We start from the raw sequence: 18,255 nt of genomic DNA, 5'->3' as shown, positions 1-18,255 counted from the left end.
TTTTGGTCTGCCTTTCCCAGAGGCCCAGGGTATCACAGTCACTGAGGCCACTGGGGCTAGTAAGGAGTCAAACATCCTGGGTGGAGGGGCCTGGCCAGCCCCTCAGGCAGATCCTCCCAGCACTGGACACGCTCATTGCAGACCAACGTTTATGGCGAGTTTACTGTTCTTCCTGCAGCATCAGTGCTTGCTCCTCCCACTGAAATTCTGTGATCCTTATCCCAGCCTCTTGGGCTTGAGCTTGAGAAAGTGGTTTGATGCCTAGTTTATTAGGTTCGAGGACACACAAGATGTTTTTAGCCCCTCTGGATATGGAGAACGGCCTAGGGGAGATGATGTGTAGTTACTTGCATCTACTTAAGGAGCCTACGTGGAGGTGATTCCTGGGAAAGAGGATAGCATCACAGAAGATTGGCTGACCTCCACGCGCTCCCAGGCGGAGAGTTCCTCTCAGAGCCCGGCTGCGTCTCTATGATGCAATATGTTGCGTTTTCCCCACCCTGGTCTCCGCTGCCCGCACACCGCGCACATTTCCTCGGCGGCCCTATGCCATCCCCCGCCGCGCCCCGTGCCTCGGCGAGCGTCCCCATGGCCACGAGCCCTGCGCCGGAAATCACTGTTGCCCGCGTCGCGGTCTCCGGTCCGACCTGGTCCAGCCGCTGCGGCCCCGCCGAAACCCTGGGGGCCAACTGGGGCCCGAGGGCAGACAAGGCTGCGAGCCCCCGCGAAGGCGTGACCGCTGACAAGCCCGCTGCTGCTACCGTGGCCATGGCGCCAACTCTAGCTCCGGCACCAACCCCGGTCAGCACCGGCCCTAGCGCGAGTTCCAGTACAGCCTCGAAGGCGGCTCCGTCGGAGGACCAGACGGCGCGCTGAACCAGCAAGCGCCACTTGACTCGGCGCAAAGTTCCCGAAGACACGGCCCTAGGCGCAAGTTGCAATGAAGGAAGTCACCAGTTCAAGTGTCCCAATCTATCCGCCTGAGGGGAAGGGGCGGGTAAAGCCGTCGGGGAGGGATGGCCCTCAGATTGGCCCAGGCCCGCCTATGGCCAGCACAACCGGGGACCGGCTCCCTCCTCGGAGGACCTTGTCGCCGGGTGCCAATAAGGGACTACATTTTCCCAAAATCCTCCCAGGATCCCATTGGCCAACGACTGCGGTGGGCGTGGCGAACGCACGAGGGAGGGGCCGGCCGGGCTGCAGTTCCGGTGAACTTCAGCCCTTCCCCGTGGGAGCAAGAAGGCTGGGCTGGCGGCAGAAGACTGACCACGGACCTTTCTCCCTGCAGACACGCTCCTCCTGGGAGCTCAGTCCAGGATCCCAGACGGCATCTGGGTCTAAGTGTAACTCGGGGTTGGGGGTAGGCAGGAGCGGGGTCTCATCTGTGCAGGCCAGCCAGGGCAGCGGCCAGAACAGGTGTAGCAGCTAAAATCCGGCAGCATGTTTAGGGCAGGAAGCCCGGCTACTCAGACCATAAGCTGAAAGTTGGACGTTTATTTCTTTATTCGTAACAACAGCCTATACAAGTAATTTCTAGAGCAGAGGCTGTGGGTCAGAATGGACCCTTGGACCTGTCAGCAGCTCCACCTTCCAGGCCCCTGCGTGCTGTCCTCACAGCCCATGGAGTTTGTTTGGGCAGGCAACAAAGGAAGCATGTGGGTACAGGCTCAGTCACAGGATATTAAATGACGCTCTACCTGGAATGATCGGAAGTTGGCCCAGCGGCTAGTCTGTCCCTTCCCCTCCTGGGAAGTTCCACCTCCACTGCAGTTAAGGCCACTAGGATGAAAGCAGGGTCAGGGCTGGGGACCCAGTGGAGCCTTGGGAAGCATGTGGTGAGGGTAAGTGGGCTTGGGAGATTGGGAGGGGCCTGATTAGAACAGAAACTGACGATGTTGGTTCAGCACTCCCAAGATGAGGGCAAGGTGACTGCAGCAACCACAGAGCTTCCCAAAGGAAGAGGAGAGTGCCCCCCCCCCCCCCATACCCCCTTCAGCTGTGAGCACAAGAGGCAGACAAAAGAGCCCAGGGAACTGCACAGGAGGGAAGCCTTGCCCAGGCCTGGGGGACAACGGGGTAAAGAAAGTCTCCCTGGGCCCCAGGGGCCAGTCTCAGAGCAAGGGGCTGGAGACTTGGCCCACCCCTGGTCCTCACTTGAGGGTGTCTAAGCAGGTAGTGAGCCTCCTCTTGCATGGAAGGTCACAGCTGGGGAATCTCCCCCTTAGGGCTGGGATAAGCCCACAGAGACAGTTGGAGAAGGGTTAGGGCCAGCTTTCAAGAAGCTCAATTGAGTGCTCTGGGTCCCTCAGGCCTCTCACAGCAGACTTTTCCCGCAGGGTGGGTGCCCCCTAGGCTACAGCTCTGACCTTGGGGAAAAGGTGGAACTGAGTTTAGCTGATCCCAAACCCACTAGCATGCTCCGGGGCCCCCAAACCAGGTGGGGAGGGGCTGGGCCCACAGGGACTGGAATGGAGGGTGGGGGCCACTCGATGCGGGGGGTGGGGGGTGCAGGCTGGGGGCACAGCCCCCAGGGTCCATGGTGTTCCAAAGTCCTGAGCTACAGGTTCAGCTGATGTAGACACGGTGGAAGTCGTGGGCACCAAAGGCCGCGTTGCACTTGGGGCACTTCCTCTGGCGGGCCTCATAGCGGCCCCGCACGCACTCGAAGCAGAAAACGTGGAAGCACTTGGTAAGGACTGCATCCTTCTTGCGGGTGTTACAGCAGGGGCAGGTCAACCGCGCCTGGGCCAGGTAAAGGCATCAGCTTGGGAACAGTTGTGATGGTGCCCACACCCGAGGCTGACAGCAGGAGGTGGTCCAGGCTAAGTCTACCACACAGCAAACTGCAACTAACTCTCATCATAACCCTGGGAGGCGGGGATGAACACTCTCCAAAGGAAAAAACTGACGCTCAGAGGCCGAGGTCTCCAAACTAGAAAGTAGCAGTCTGGACTCTTTAACCTGGGCAGTGATGGCCAGTGGTCACGTGTCCCCTTTCAAGGCCAATGACCTACAGGCTCAGCCTGGGCTCCTCTGCCCTGGGGCTTCATCTCCAGCCTCTTCGGCCAAATCCTAATCCTGGTTTAGGCCAACTGTCTACCTTCTCAGTGCAACTGGAAATCTGCTGTCTCTACCCTCAACTGGGCTGAACCCTTGTGCTGCCCAAAGATCCTGCCATGGGTCCCTGGATTGCCTCCTCTCAACAGAGGTTTTACAAATCTCCTTTCCTATCCTGAAACCTGCCATCTGCCACCAGGTCTAAACTCCAACTCCAGATAGGAATTCCCTCAACTCAGCATTCCCCAACACTCCTCCTCTGCCCTGCTTGAAATCCCAGCCCGGCTTGCTGCCTCAGCAGTGCCCCCACCAGCATCACCTCTTTCCTAGCTCTCAGAACCCTACCCATCAGCATGTGACAGGCTCCAAAGTCTGTCTCTTCTCAAGAAACCCTTCCCTTCTCCGCCAAGGCTGCCTCTGCTCCTTCAAGCCCAAAATGCTTCAAAAGGTTTCTATTCACTGACACACCCTCCATCCTCTCCTCACTCCAGTGCAGGTGGTCTGACCTCCACCTCCACCCTTGCCCAAGAACCATTCCCACCCAGACTGCCAAATCCAAGGGGCATCTCTCATCACTTGCTTCATTTGGCTTCTTGGCAGCTCTGACTCAGCTCACCCTCACCTCCTTGAAACTCTTCCCTCATCAACTCCCTCTACATCACTCTCCTTCCTCCCAAACCACAGGCTTCTCCTCCATCATTTAAGCTCTGAGGTTTCTAAGGGAGAAAAATAACCCCTGTCCTTCCTCATGCCACAGACCCTCTGTGGGGGACCAGTTATATGTGGCTTCCACCTCTGCTGACACCGCCCGGCCCCCCAAATCCCTGTTCTGCAGACCAGCCCTTTTGCTTTGAGTGCCTTCCCAGACAGCCTCCCAAGAGGTCCCATAGGCACCTCGTTCTCAACATCCTTGAACACTGTCCTCCACAGTCCTCCTAAGTGCTACTTGTTATCCAGCCAGTTTCTCAAATCAGGAACTCAGGGGTTCTCCTAAGTATCTCCCTCTCCCTCACTCCATGCATTCAATCTATCCCTGAGGCCAACTGCTTCTGCCTCCTATCCATCTCCAGAACCCATCGACTTGTCTCTGATACCATAGGCTAGATCACTATCAGTTTTTGCCTCAGTGACTACAATAGTTTAATGCATTTCCCTCCCTCTAGTCTTTAGCTCCTCTAGCCCAAATCCAACAGGAAATCAGACCATGTCACTCTCTGGTTTAAAACCCTTTGATGTCTCCATGCTGCCTAAAGGATAAGCCAAGCATCTCAAGCTGGCTTACCACACCCTTCGGGAGCAACACTGCCCAACGCCCCCAGGCTTCCCACTTACCACAAAACCCACGTTCTGACCTCCAGCACGCCTCTCTCAGCTAGGGGCCTCCACCTCTGCCTTTCCCTTTGCTGGAACCCTCTTGTCCTCATTCCTCATAGCCAACCCTGACTCATTCTTCAGGTTTTTCTCGGATAATATTCTTTGCAGGAAGCCTGTTGACCCCCAGGGCTGGTTTCAGGGCCTCCCATGAATTCCCACAGCCCTTCTGGCCTCTGCCATCACATTGTTCATCACTCAGACAGGAGAATTACTTGGCTGCCTCTTCCAACGGACTGTTAGTTTCAAGAGATCTGAGACCAGGTCTAGTTCCTAGCCCTCTCATACCTAGCCAGGCACTCTGCCTAACATGCAGTATGTGTGCAATACTCGGTCAATTGTCTGATTCTCCACAATAGATTCCATCCACTTTTTGCTATCCTAACTTATTTCTAGGGTCCCCAAACTACCCACTATAGCTCTCATCAACCCCCCATCTAAGATTCCTAGGTTGACATAGTACAACTCAGCCCCACAGCCCCACCTTGTACTCCTTGATCTCCTCCTGGAGGATTTCGTCAGCATCTGCGTAAACCTCCACCTTCCTCTGCTTCTCCAGCTTGCGACGCAGCCGTGAGATGTCCTCCTGGGGCAGGAGAGAGGCTAGGCTAAGTGCAACGGTCTTCATCCTGAACCACCCACTCCTAGGCCACATCAGTGACCCTGGACCACACTGCCTCCCCTCCCCCAGCCACCCCCAAGCACACCTGAGCCCTCTTGAGGTTGAAGCTCTCTTTCTCACGAGCAGCCCGGCTCTCTGCCAGGCAAGGCTGGATCTCTCGCAGCCGTGTCTGCACATGCTCCAGCTGTACCTTCAGGTCTTCGGCCAGCTGGGCAGCTTCCACAGCCTGAAGTGGTCAGGACAGGGAGGGGTAACATTCACCTGAGCCTTGGGAGTGAGGCATGTGGAGCCACAGATGCTTGTGTCAAACGTTCCAGTGATTCTTGCTCTTGGGATCAAGTCCAATATCTTCACTGGAGCTAACCCCGCCTCCTGCCCTCTCAAACCTCACCAGCGCCTACTCTCCCTCATTCCCGACACTTTCAGTTCCTCACCTGCATATGCTTTCTCCTCTCTGAGGCTTCACAGGGCTCTTCTTTCTGCTCCTGTCAACTTCCCAACACACATGTACATTTTCCCTGCAACTTTCTCAGCTCAAATGCCACCTCCTGAGGGAGATTCTCCTGGTTTTCTTTCCCAGCACCTTGGTTTCCTTCATAAGACTTACTGTGATCTCTAATAACAATTATTTTATCTGTGGGGTTATTGGCATGCTATGTGCCCCTCAATACTGGAAGTTCCCACTCCTAGTAGGACCCTTCTGTTCCTACGGTCTACCCAGCCCGCAGTGCAGAGCCTAGTATATAGGCTAGTATATAGCAAGGGCATGAATAATACTGCTTAAATGAATGAATGAACTGGAGAAGAAAAAACCCAGTAGGACAAAGAAGATAAAAATCAACGTTAATCTCAAGCTTTTACCATGAGCTAAACATTTCTTAGGTTTAATACAACTACATAACAGGGCCTACCACTCACATTTACAGCTAATCAATGCAGTGGTCCTGAAGTCAAGGAGACCCAGGCCCAAATCCCAGTTCCACTCTTTCTTGAGCAAGTCAGTTGACCTCCTTGAGCCTCAGTTTATTCACTTATGAAAGGCAGGTAACAATAAAAACCATCATGGGGCTGGCCCCATGGCCGAGGGGTTAAGTTCGCGCGCTCCGCTGCAGGCGGCCCAGTGTTTCGTTGGTTCGAATCTTGGGCGTGGACATGGCACTGCTCATCAGACCACGCTGAGGCAGCGTCTCACATGCCACAACTAGAAGGACCCACAACGAAGAATATACAACTATGTACCGGGGGGCTTTGGGGAGAAAAAGGAAAAAATAAAAACAAAACAAAACAAAAAAACCATCATAAGATTATTGTGAGACTAAAGCGTGACCAAGAACAGGAAGTCCTCAGTATAGGGTCTGGAATATAGTAAGTGTTTGAGAGATGAGCTGGGCTCCGAGAGGAGAAAGAGCCAGGCTTCAGCTGTAAGCTGGCATCCTACGTTGCTTTCCCCTCCAGCCCAGCCTCACCTTCCTCTTGTTGAGCTCCAGGGCCTGGCTGCGCAGTGTCAGCTCCTTCTCCACACCTCCGAGGCTGCCCTGCAAGGCCCGCTCTTTTTCCTCCAGCTTCTGCACAGTCAGCAGCTGGGCATCCACCTGAGGGATGGGATGGAGTGGGGTGGGATACTTAGTGGTGGGGAGCCTCTGCTTCACCAGCTTCACCCTATAGGCCCAGGACAGCCATACCTGGGACTTGAGGCCAAGAACCTGCTCGCCCAGCTCATCCTTCTCCTCCCGCAGTAGCTTGTGAATCTGGTTGGCTTTGATCCGCTCTGACATCAGTTTAAAGTTGGCATCATCCTTTTCCCGCAACTGCTGTAGCAGCCGCCCATTCTGCTCCTGCATGTCCTCAAAAGCCTGACCTGTCACATCCATCTCCGACAGCAGAGCCTCTTCCTCCTGCAGGAAATGCGCAGGAACAAGATGGAAAGTGGCAGATGGCCAGGATGCCCGCTGGAAAACATGGCTGAGCAAAGAATGACAGAGTGGACCTGGGCCATCTGCTAGAAGCACCCACAGGGGGTTAACAGAATACCAACAATCAAGGGGACCACGACGGGGTTGCACCTGCTTGGTGGCACCCAACTTGCGCTGCAGATGTTCTATCTGCTCCTCTGCCTGCCGAATGCGCCGCAGGGCATCCTCATCCGCAATCTTCTTGCTCTCCCTTCGATCCCTCTCCTCCAATTCCCGGATGCGGCTCCGTAGTTCATCCACCTATGGCCACCAGAAGGAAGGAGTCCTCTTGTCATTGCTTCCTGCTGACATAGGGTTCTGGTTTGGTCAGAACCCTCTGGGGCAGCCTCTCTGCATGCCCCACAGGCCCTACCTGCCCTCACCTCAGCCTTGGCCTTACGTTCGGCTGCCATGAGCTGCACCTTATCCCGCTGCTCCTTGGGCGCTGACTTGTACATGTCCAGCAGCAGCTTCATCTCCTTCTGGCTTTCCTGGGCCTTCCTGGGGGAGGCACAGGAGGAAGGCTTGGTGAGTAGGGCTGGAGGCCACATGGCAGGGGTGGGAAGGAGACAGGAATAGGGCCTCACTTGAGCTCTGCTCGGAGACCTTTGAGAAGTTCTGACTCCTTCCTCTTGGCCTCCTCCACCTTGGCCTTCTCCCGATCAGCCCTTGAGAGAGCTGAGGCTACAGATGGGGGTCCCAGGCCAGGCCCTTCCCGCTCTCGAAGCTCCCGCTTGGGCCTGGCCTCTGGTTCTCGGCCCCGGGAGGAGGGGCCTTGGGACCCAGGGGTTACAGCCTGGGGATCTTCCTCAGAGGGGACCAGCTCCTCCTTTTTCACTGAGGTGGTAGTGGTGGCACTGCCAGGCACTGACATCATCTCCTTTCTGCCATCAGGGGCACCAACGGGGCCTGGCCCACACTCTTCTTTCCCTGGGGCTGGGGCACTGAGGCCAGAGTCCTCTGGGTGGCCCAGGTTGGGGATGGAGTGGGTAGAACCACTGGCCTGGGCCCGGAGCTGCAAAAATGGAGAGAGAACAAGGATGAAGTGAGACAGTACTCAGTGGGGTCTACTCAAGGCTTTTCCCAGGCAGCCCCCTTCTCACCTTGCCAATCTCAGCCTGTACTTCCCGCAGCTTCCGCTTATATCGTTGTGCATCCCCCTTTAGCTGGTGGTTGTGGTTTTGGAGGCTGCTGATCAGGTGGCGCATCTCACGGTTGATGGGCCCTGGGGGAGGGTCAGGAACTAAGGTTGAACTGGCCCCTGGGTTAGGGGCCCTGCTCCTCAGTGGGGGAGGAGGTGGAACTAAAGCCATCATGCCCATTATGGAGAAGAGGAAAACTGAAGCCTTCTATACAGTGTGATTTCCTCAAAGCAAATAAAGTAAACTTGAAAGAAATTAACCCAAAAGTAACTTGACACTGCCTATGTATTTCTGCTAATGTAGTTTTTTAATATTCCCAACTTTCCTTCCAAGAAACATATAACTAACATTCACAGAAACGTTAGTCCGCTTCTTTAAGATTTTTAAACAAATGTCACCTTCTCAGTTACATTTCCCTGAGTTCCTTATCCAAAATTGCAACACCCTTTCTCCTAATACTTCTTATCTTCCTTCCCTGCTTTATTTTTCTTGGTATATTTGTTGCTCTCTAACATACACGTTCTACTTTTTTCTTCTTTGATGTCTGTCTACCCCAACTACAACACTACTCCACAAGAGCAGAGATTCTTTGACTTTTGTTCACTGGTATAATCTCAAAGCCAAGAACAGAGCCTGGCTGATAGGTGGTATTCAACAAATCTCCATATTATGAAAGAATATCTCAAGGAGACAACATAAGGCCAGAGAACCAGAGATGGGGCCAACAGCTCATGTTCTGGCTGAGCCTGCTCCATCAGCCACCTCAGCTGGCTGTGATCCTCACTACGCCTTTGAGCCAGGTCCTGTGGTCCCTGTTTTCCACAGGGAGATGAAGCTCTGCGAAAGGAAGGGGCTTAACCTAGTGCGTCTGGATAAAGCCCCACACCAGGGCCCAGCAATTCCAGATAAGGCCCCACCTCCACCCTGTCCTCACTACATACCCGCCTGCTCGTTGGCCGCCAGGTTCTGTTCAAACTCGATGCGTAGCATCTCGTATTCCTTGCGTACCTGGGCCAACGTGTCCTCCAGCTGGATAACCTCTGTGCGCAGTTTCTTCTGCAGGCCCAGCTCATCACTCTGTGGATTAAGGTGTTAAAAACCTGCACAACCCCTCAACCTCCTGGCAAGCCCTCCACCTCAAGCCTCAGTGGCTTAGGAAGAATTTATTCCCTAGGGACCCCTGGCAGGCACACAGAGCCTCTGACACCCTTGACCCAGAAATTCCTTGACCCTAAGGGTCTGGCCCTTACCCATGTTCCATGGCCATACCTCCATGTGCTCAATGTGTCTCAGGTGGGAGTTCTTGGTGGCCAGCAGCAGCCCCCGGGCCTCGTCCAGCTGGGTCTTCACTTGCAGAGACTCGTTGTAGAGCAGTGAGAATTGGGCCTGCAGCATTCGGTACTCCCCTGTCTCACGTACCACCTCCTCAGGAAGGCTCCGCAAGGCCACCTAGGGGCAGGGATGCCCAAAAGTGATCAGGAAGAGGACTCAGGGCTCAGTCCCTCCCTTGCAGGCTCAGGCCCTCCCAACCCCAAACACAGCCCACCTTGAGGCGTTCATTGGTCCGCACAGCCCCCTGAAGTTCGGCCTGTAGCTTCTCTAGCTCTGCCATGCGGCTGTTGGCCAATTCCTGGTTTTCCTCCAACTCTGCATTCAGCATCTCAAACTGTGGATTGAGAAGGGCTATAAGAGGCAGGGCCAAAGCAGGAGGTCCGGTTCCCTCACATCCCCACCAAGATCCCCTAGACAGGGCAATGATGGATTCTGAAGCCCCAGGGACAAGCCAGACCCAACCACTCTGCTAATGGCTCCCAGGGAAGTGGGAGAAAATTCAACACTGCATAGTCAGTGCTGGGAATCAAGGCTTGTAACTGACAGGGAGTTAGGGCAGCATTCCTGGAAGCCCTGAAGAGCAAGCTGAAGTAAAGGGAAACAGGGCACAGTGACCTCCACAGCACCAAGAAAATGTGCAATGATCAACAGGTGAGAGGGCAAAGGCAGGAGGAGGCATGAGAGTGATTAACCGTACCTTCTCAGCAAGGCCGTTCCTTAGCCACCCCGCTGAGAATGCCAATGAACTCCAACATACTTCCATTTATCTATTTTCTATGCTTTTTCTTTGTGGTACTTACAACCAACTGATATACTTACTTCTTGTCAGTTCCCCCAACTAGAACCTAAGTTCTATGAATGCTTTGATTTTTGTCTATTTTTTTCTCTAACACGCCTGCTTCCCGGCACAGTGCCTAGCACTTAGTGATCAGCAATTACTTACTGAATAACATGACTGCATGAAACAAAGAGCAGTGTGAAAGACAGGGAAGGACATCAGAGACTATAGTTGAATGTCCTTAATTCTAAGGGAAATTTCAAGGGTGGGATAGACTAAAGGTTATGGGAGGGATTAGGAAGAATGAAGCCGACTCACCTTCTGCATGCTGAGTGTGATCTGGCCCCCCTGGAAGCCAGAGGAGCTCCCAGACACATAGTAGCCAGAGTTGAGCTGTGGAGAGAAGAGAGACAGACAGGTGGGAGTGGAGTGGAGAAGTAAGGACCCCAGGTACCAGCCCTGTCTCCGGCTGACCTAGCACCAGAGTCCCACCTGCTCCAAAGCCTCTGCCAGGTGTTTATTGAGCTTTTGCTCACGCTTGCGCAGCTTCTCAATGTCCCACTGCAGGTCCTCTACTGTTGTCTCCATCTCCAGCACCTTGGTCTCTGCTGATGTTACTTTATCCTGGAGCTCAGAGTACTGGGAACAATGAAGGGGGCAGACGCTTAGATGAGGGGACTTGGCTCCTTGAGATCCTCGGGTACCCATCTAACCCAAATCCTGCCCTGGTTCTAATCCCATCTCCAAAAGCCCAACTCCCACCTCCAAAGAGATGCGATGGTGCTTCTCCTGTAGCTGGGTGGCCAAGTCCTGTAGCCGCCGGTTCTCACGGCCCAGTTCCCGGGTGCGTGCCCGAGCCACCTCACCGGGGGGCTCACTGTCCCCTGAGAAGTCAGGGCTCAGTTAAGAGCGAAGTCCAGGGCAATGGGGCAAAGTACTAACTCATTCTGGAGTCTGCTATGTGCCCAGTGTGATCCACCAGCTGTCTTGCCAATTTCTCATGACAAAGCCAGGAGTCTTTATCCCCACTGTACAAAGGAGGAAACCAGCTCAGAGAGGAGAGCCATCTGCTCAGAATGCCCAGGCCAGAGTGACAGAACTAAGGCTGGGAGAAGCTGTCTGACTGCAAAGGGTGCACACTTGCTGCTATCCCTTGTGATCAGCAACTGCCACCAAGATTTGTGTAAAGTGCTCCAAAGAGGTTTCTAGCCAGAAAACAGTGGCCCCACCAGCACCAGCTCCTCCAAGCCATATCCTAGAGATCAACTCCAGGATTCAAAGCCAGAGCCCCTATCTACAACCTGACCCTTCCCCTGAGAAGATGCTGATTTAGTCTTTAGGGAATTCTGGCTGCTTTTGGGCTAGGAGCATTGAAGACGGGATATCATAAAACTGCAAATGGGGATGGACACCTCTAGGGTAGGGGCACAAAGAACTAACCTCGGCTGTATGCTCGCTGACAGAGTTCCTCCACCCGGCGCTGTAGGCAGTCTGAGGCCTCTACGACACGGGACACGGCTGCTTTGGAGAACTCCATACGGCCCTGCAGCTGCAGCTCCACCTCCTCACTACTGCTGGCACCCAGTGCCACCACAAAAGCCAAGGCTGGCTCACTGAGAGGGGGCCGCAGCTGCATTAGCAGAGGCTCTGGGAGGGATGGACAGACTCTCATAAGGAGAAAAGCAGCAGTTACCACCACTCTGTAACAAGTTCCAGGCCGAGTCCTTTAACACCCTATGGCTCACTGAATCACACAACCAACGCCTTTAGTACAGTTATCCCCATCTTGAAAGTGAAACAACTGAGGTTCAGGGAGGTAAAGCAATTTCCTCAAGGCCAGAGAACTCCCAAATCACTTCCTCAGGGAAGCCTTCTCTGCCTTTCCAATCCAAATGAGAAACACACACATGTGCACACACACTAATTCCCATTTAGGGACCCCTATACTTTTTTTTTTTGAGGAAGATTAGCCCTGAGCTAACATCTGCTGCCAATCCTCCTCTTTTTGCTGAGGAAGACTGGCCCTGAGCTAACATCGTGCCCATCTTCCTCTACTTTATATGTGGGATGCCTACCACAGCATGGCTTGCCGAGCAGTGCCACGTCCGCACCCGGGATCCGAACTGGTGAACCCCGGGCCGCCAAAGTGGAACATGCGCACTTAACTGCTGAGCCACCAGGCCAGCCCCCGGGGCCCCTGTACTTTTAAGGTAAGGCTTATAATTACTTCCTCCCTGATGGCAGTAGTAGTATTTCTTGTTGCTTATTTTTGTCTCTTCCAAGTCTAGAATAGTGCAAAATACATGGTCAACACTCAATAACAGTATTTTTTTGAACTAAGTGCCAAATCATGAACTGCACTATGAACCAAGTCACTCAGATTCCAAAGCCTGTGTTCTTACCTACTGCACTTTGCCACCCAAACAGGAAATCAATTGTGTGTGTGTGAGCGGGGAGGTGGGGAATTCAGGAGCCTAATATCAAAGTCCCCTCCTCTCCAGGACCTTTCCCAGAACTTAATTAAGCTCCCCAGACCCTAGGGCTCTGGCCCTACCCCTCAGCTCCGACGTCCCTGGCTCTGTGAGAGGGGTCTCATCACGTGTTGGCCCCTCCTGGGTCCCAGGTGCCTCTGTCCCTGAAGACAGCTCCCCTTGGCTCTCATGGTGTCGGAGAAGGGCTTCCACAGTTTCATCCAACTGAAGGGAGAAAGCACCAAAAATGTTATGAATCCCTCAGGTGCTTCCCAGCATGACACTCCTTTCCCAACAATGGAGTCTGAGCATTGGCAGCTGGATAAGGCCAGGTCTTGGAAAGCAGAAGGGCATCCACCTGGGCCCAGTAGCGATTGACAATGAGGAGGGTGGCATCATCTGTGGCCTGACGCTTCTCCAGCTTCTCAATTCGTTCTCGGAGTTCATCTTCACAAGCCTGTCGCTGTTCCAATCGCTCTGCTAGTTTCTTGTTCTTGAACTGCAGCACCTTCAGGTCCATCTCCTCCTACCAAGGAAACAAAGCCAATGAGAGGATCGAGTAGGGCCCAAGAAGCCAACCACAGAGAGACAGAGAAAAGCAAATGGAATGGATGGGAGCGGGGAGTATCCCCAGACTGCTAACAGGATTTAAAGAGGCTCAGACACCCACAGAGAAAGCGTCTTGGTTGTGAGAAGGGTCACGTTCTGCTTCTGCCTCTTTCTAACTCTGAAGTCTTTGACAAGTCACACGCCCTCGGGGAACCTGTTTTCCTATCTGTAAAGGGAAGGCAGACATCGTGTCCTTGGTTTCCTTCAACAGAGTGTTCTGTAAAGGGGACCCTGCTAAGCTTGGAAGACTGGGAGTAAGTTTCCGGACTACTTGGGCGGAGAACAGAAATTGGGACTCTGGCAAGTTGTGACGCCTGGGGCAGGAGCCCACGAACCGTGGAAGAGATGCCCCCAAGACGAATGGGCTCTATAAGCGTGGTTGTGGTCTTCTCCTCACGGCTCAGCTTCTTCTCTGGGGGCCCCGAGCCCCCGTCACCGGCGGCGCGTTTGTTGCCCGGCCCAGACATGGCCGCGGCGGCGAAGAGCGGCTCAGGGTCTCCCGAGGGACGTCAGGCAGGCAGAGGCGGCACTTCTGTCACATGCAGAAAACAGAGCGCTGAGATGTGGAAGCAGCTGGTGCTCTGCAGCCCCGAGACTGCCCCGCACACAAATGCTGGATCCCGCCCCCGTTAACCCACCGCCCCCTCTCTGGGGCCTCACCTGCAGAAGGATCAGCCTCGCCCCGCCATCTTGGACTTCACTGGACGTCACCGGCTTCCCCAACAAAGAGCGCAGGCGCCAGAGGCAGTGCCGGAAGTGGCGAAACTTCTCCATTTCCGGTTTCTATTGGTCGCTCTTTGTCCCGCCTGTCGCGTCCCGTTTGGTTTGTTCCGGAACACCTCCTCTATCTCTCGGTGATTGGCCCGTAAACAGTTCCCATGGTAACTGATACTACATTTCTACTCCCTAGCCCTGACGGCATCGTCTGCCTCCTATTAGCCATTTTGAAGAAAGGGCAGCAGGGCGGGGCTTGCAACTTATTACGCATGCTCACTCTTTTCACTGATTGGCTAGGGCCTTATACTTTCAACCTTCCTCCACGAGCTTCCTTAGCAACGGTCACCGTTGAGACGGGAAAGACGCCTCTCGCGGATTGGCTTGTCCTCGGCCTCCCTGCAGCGTAGATTGGCTGAAGCGTCGCTACAGGGCCAGGCCCCGGCAGTCGCTGCTCTAGAACCGGCTGTACGAGAACGGAGGCGGGATCGCGGGAGGAGCGACGAGATGATCCGCCAGAAGTCCAGCTAATTCCTGGGACTCAGAATGCAGTCAGAGCTGGAAGAGCCCTCCGAAGTGCGGCGGGAACCCGACAAGGACCTCAGCTCAGTGGATGAATCGGCTACGCGGATGGGAACAATTGTGCGGACCGAGTCAGGGACTGCGGCCTCGCTGGAAGCGGATCATGATCCTGCAGCCAACTTGTTCCCGGTGAGGGCGGGACAGAGTGGTCCGCTCATGAATGTTTGTAAAAGGGCTCCCCTCAGGGCGTCACCAGTCGTTATGTTTACTAACGTTCGAGACGTTTTCCTGGCTGCCTTCGTGAAGAGGCAGGGGTGTGTGACCCCGATTGTCAATATGTTCATGAGTAGTACATAGGTCCTGCTGAAGCCCGGCCCGCCAGTCTTGCTCATACATGGTCCTTAAGATGAGAAGGCAAGTTAGCACGTTCTCAGGGCCGCTGGAGATTCGCGACGGGCCATGGACTAGGGGCCAGGGACAACAAAGCTCTGCCTTCCCCAATCAGCTTTCTCTCCACAGCCGCCACTGCCCCAACCCCGGATCTGCATGTGGTGAGTGTGAAGAACTCTGGGGGAAAGTTACACTTCACACTTGCATTATTCCTTTAGTGCCTCCCCAACAGTCCTGTCAGACAGCCAGGGCATCCCCATTTTACAGATAAGACCAAGGCAGAGAGATGCAATTAGCCAAGGGACTAGAAGCCAGCTCTCCTGCCTCCCCACTCCAAAGAGGGAGTGTGGGAAGAAGGGAGCCAAAGACTGAGGATGTAAATGGAATATCATAGCCACTATGGAGCATTGTACAACTACAGACACTGAGGCCCACAGGGGGAACTTGCCCAAGGTCATACAGCAAGGGAGTGGCAAGGCAGAGACAAGAAAATTTTCCTAACCCTAAGCTTAATAAATGAAGAGGATCATGAGTTCATTTAGGCCATACCCCTTATTTAAAGATGGAGAAAGTGAGACCCAGAGAGGGAAGTGGCACAATTGCCTAAGGTTACACAGCAAGTTAGCGGAAGGGCCAAACCTCAAACTCAGGTCTCCTGGTTCCCAGCCCAATGCTTGGTCATAAGACTAATGTATAATGACCACCAACACCTTTTTTCCTCTTTTCCTGTGATAGGAAGTACCTGGACATCCATTCCATGAACAGGCTGGAGAAGACGGCCAATGTTGAGGAGATGAGGGAGTATGGGCGGGGGGAGAGCTCATGGGAAGGCTGAGTGTGGGTGGGAAGGCATGAGGAATGTTTGGCTCCAAAGCATGTGGTGCACTAGTGTGAGGTGCTGAAGTGAGGCTCCTGTTGTCACTCACTCCCTCCCTCTCTCCTCCTCAAGTGTGCTGGCCCAATTATTGAGGCTAGGGGCTCCTGAGCAGAGCCTGCGGGATGCCATCACCCTGGACCTCTTCTCCCATGCACTTATTTTCTGCCGCCAGCAGGGCTTCTCACTGGAGCAGACATCAACAGCTTGTGCCCTGCTCCAAGATCTTCACAAGGCCTGTGTTGGTGAGACAAGGCGGCTACCAGAGGATTTAAGCCCAGGGGAGAGCAGGCTGGGATGGCACAAATGACCATGGGAAGCAGAAGTAGAGAGATTACCACCGGGAATCTTTGTTCTGTCATTACTAGCACTATTATCACACACAAGTTATTTCTCCTTTGAAATCCTCCATTTACTTATCTATAAAATAAGAATACAGCACTAACTTTATGAGACTATTCTGAGAAATATATAATATAGGTAAACATACGCACAGCGCTCAATAAAATAGTTCCCCGCTTTCTTCTCGGAACTGATCTTCAGAATGTTTAACAAGAGCTGAAATTACGTACTGTTGGTTTATTGTATGTCATTTCCACTAAAATATAAGCTTCATAAGGGCAGGACCATGTCTGTCTTGTTCAGTGCCTAGAACAGTACATAATGGGTACTCAATATTTTTCAAGTGAATTAACAAATTGAGCCAGGACTTAAATCTAGGTGTGTCCACTTCTAAGGCTCATGCTCAATAAGTAGCTGTTGAGTGAGTGAATGACTGATTATCAAGGAGGGGACTCACTGTCACATCTTGCTTCCCCTCCCAGCAACCCCCTTGGGCAACGTGGAGGAATGTTACCGCTACTTTACCAGTGTTCTTTTCTGCCATGGAGTCAGGGTCAGTTCCCCTGGAACAGGAACTTCACTCTCCCCCAAAGTCTAGCCCAATCTCCTGCCCTCTCTTACACTCATCACCGTCATCTTCCTCTGAAGGCCACAGTGGGCTCTCCCTGCTCCTGGATTGCCGGGCACTCAGAGAAAAGGCCAGGGCTTCAGGAGGCGGTCAGTCCTCTAACTCCCAATCATTCCCACAGCGGCCTCCCTTCAGTATCGACCTCTTTAAGGAGGAACAGCTGCTGGCCCTGGTAGATTATGTGGTCAACACCTACTTTCGCCACTTCAAGCTCTACAAATATGTCTTTACACCCCAGGTACTGGGCCATGGGCTACAAAAGGCTACCCCACATCTTCCCCTTTCCCTCAGTGCAGATGCCCTCCTCTCAGTCCCCCTCTTCCTCTTCCCAGGTACGGCTGGATCTATCTTTGACTTACTTGGGGCTAGAGCCACCCAAGCTCCAGCCAGAGGATGAGATGGGTAAGGGAGAAGGCTGGGGCTGGGGCTGGGGCTGGGGCTGGGGCTGGGGCCGGGGCCAAGGCCAAAGCCTCTTCCTGCTTCTGGCTTGCAGAGAAAGAAGGTGGTGAGGAAGTGGAGGAGCAGGCAGTCACCCCACAGGAGGAAGAACCCAAAACAGTGTTCCAGGAAGAGCCAAGTGAGGACCTGAAGGGGTTAGGGTCCCCTGTGACTTTGGGCAGGTGTAAAATGAAGGGTTTAGACCACATCGAGACTTCACACTTTTTGTTTTAGTCATGGTGTCCTTTCTCCACATGATTACTTATGCAGAAGTCCAAGATGACAAACATAAAAGCACAGCCACTGGGGTGAGGCAGGAGTTCCAGAAAAGGATGATTATAAAAGCAATGACAATAATAACCAGCACATACTTAGCAATACTATTGCCAGGCCCTGCTTTAAGCATTTTACATATACTAACCCATTTAATCTTCCTTCAATCCTAGGTGCTAGATGCTATCATTATCTACATTTTACACAGGAGGACACTGAGGCACGGAAAGGTTAAATCACCTGCCTAAGGTCCCACAGCTACTAAGTAGCAATCTAGAAATTCCAGCCCACCCCTCTTCTCAAAGAAGGGCTGGCAGACATTTCCTGAATTGAAGCAACATTGCCACCTGTGTAGCCCCCAAGGGCACCTTGACAGTTATGTTTGCCCAGTTAGGGACAATCCCTCAGGTCCAGCACCTCTCCTGACCTGTCCCTTCTTCCCTGCCCCTGCAGGCCAGGTCTCCGCCCTCCGAGCCTACATCAAAACCCAGCTGAACAAGGAGTTGGGACAGCTCCAAAAGCTGGTGGAGGAACGGCTCAAGGCCAGCGAGGAAAGGCTCAGCAGCAAGCTGACCACACTGGAGCAGCCTTTCCAGCTACCTGCAAGCAAAGGCAAGAACAAGACCAAGTGATCCCCAGTGTTTTCCCCAATAAAGGCCTGGGCCAGAGTGGCCCCATCCCCGCCCCACCCATCCTGAGCACCTTCTGGGATTCCCTGCTGAAGCCAGACACCAGACACA

General features: G+C 53.6%; 2 protein-coding genes across 2 annotated transcripts; one reads left to right on the top strand and one right to left on the bottom strand.

Annotated features, from left to right (window-relative positions):
* Window positions 1-1,474: 1,474 nt before the first annotated feature.
* Window positions 1,475-14,175, bottom strand: RNF40 (ring finger protein 40). Its single transcript, XM_046668315.1, has 20 exons — window positions 13,995-14,175; window positions 13,670-13,866; window positions 13,084-13,251; window positions 12,809-12,950; window positions 11,695-11,901; window positions 11,017-11,138; window positions 10,747-10,893; window positions 10,573-10,647; window positions 9,691-9,810; window positions 9,414-9,593; window positions 9,086-9,221; window positions 8,106-8,227; window positions 7,590-8,017; window positions 7,386-7,503; window positions 7,114-7,263; window positions 6,733-6,945; window positions 6,517-6,642; window positions 5,136-5,276; window positions 4,913-5,014; window positions 1,475-2,742 (listed from the first exon to the last, which is right to left on the bottom strand). The coding sequence occupies exons 2-20, from the start codon at window positions 13,799-13,801 to the stop codon at window positions 2,566-2,568; spliced, it is 3,006 nt and encodes a 1,001-aa protein (XP_046524271.1). The 5' UTR covers window positions 13,802-13,866; window positions 13,995-14,175; the 3' UTR covers window positions 1,475-2,565.
* Window positions 14,176-14,555: 380 nt separating this feature from the next.
* CFAP119 (cilia and flagella associated protein 119) lies at window positions 14,556-18,163 on the top strand. The gene is given in 9 exon segments (XM_046668321.1): window positions 14,556-14,759; window positions 15,090-15,121; window positions 15,696-15,761; window positions 15,910-16,079; window positions 16,659-16,729; window positions 16,926-17,042; window positions 17,137-17,206; window positions 17,298-17,381; window positions 17,969-18,163. Coding segments are annotated over 9 exon segments (993 nt in total). The 3' UTR covers window positions 18,148-18,163.
* Window positions 18,164-18,255: the final 92 nt, after the last annotated feature.

This window comes from Equus quagga, chromosome 7 (assembly GCF_021613505.1).
Source record: "Equus quagga isolate Etosha38 chromosome 7, UCLA_HA_Equagga_1.0, whole genome shotgun sequence".
NCBI lineage: Eukaryota > Metazoa > Chordata > Mammalia > Perissodactyla > Equidae > Equus > Equus quagga.
The sequence above is the reverse complement of the archived record's forward strand: the minus strand, read 5'-3'. Positions and strand labels throughout refer to the sequence as shown.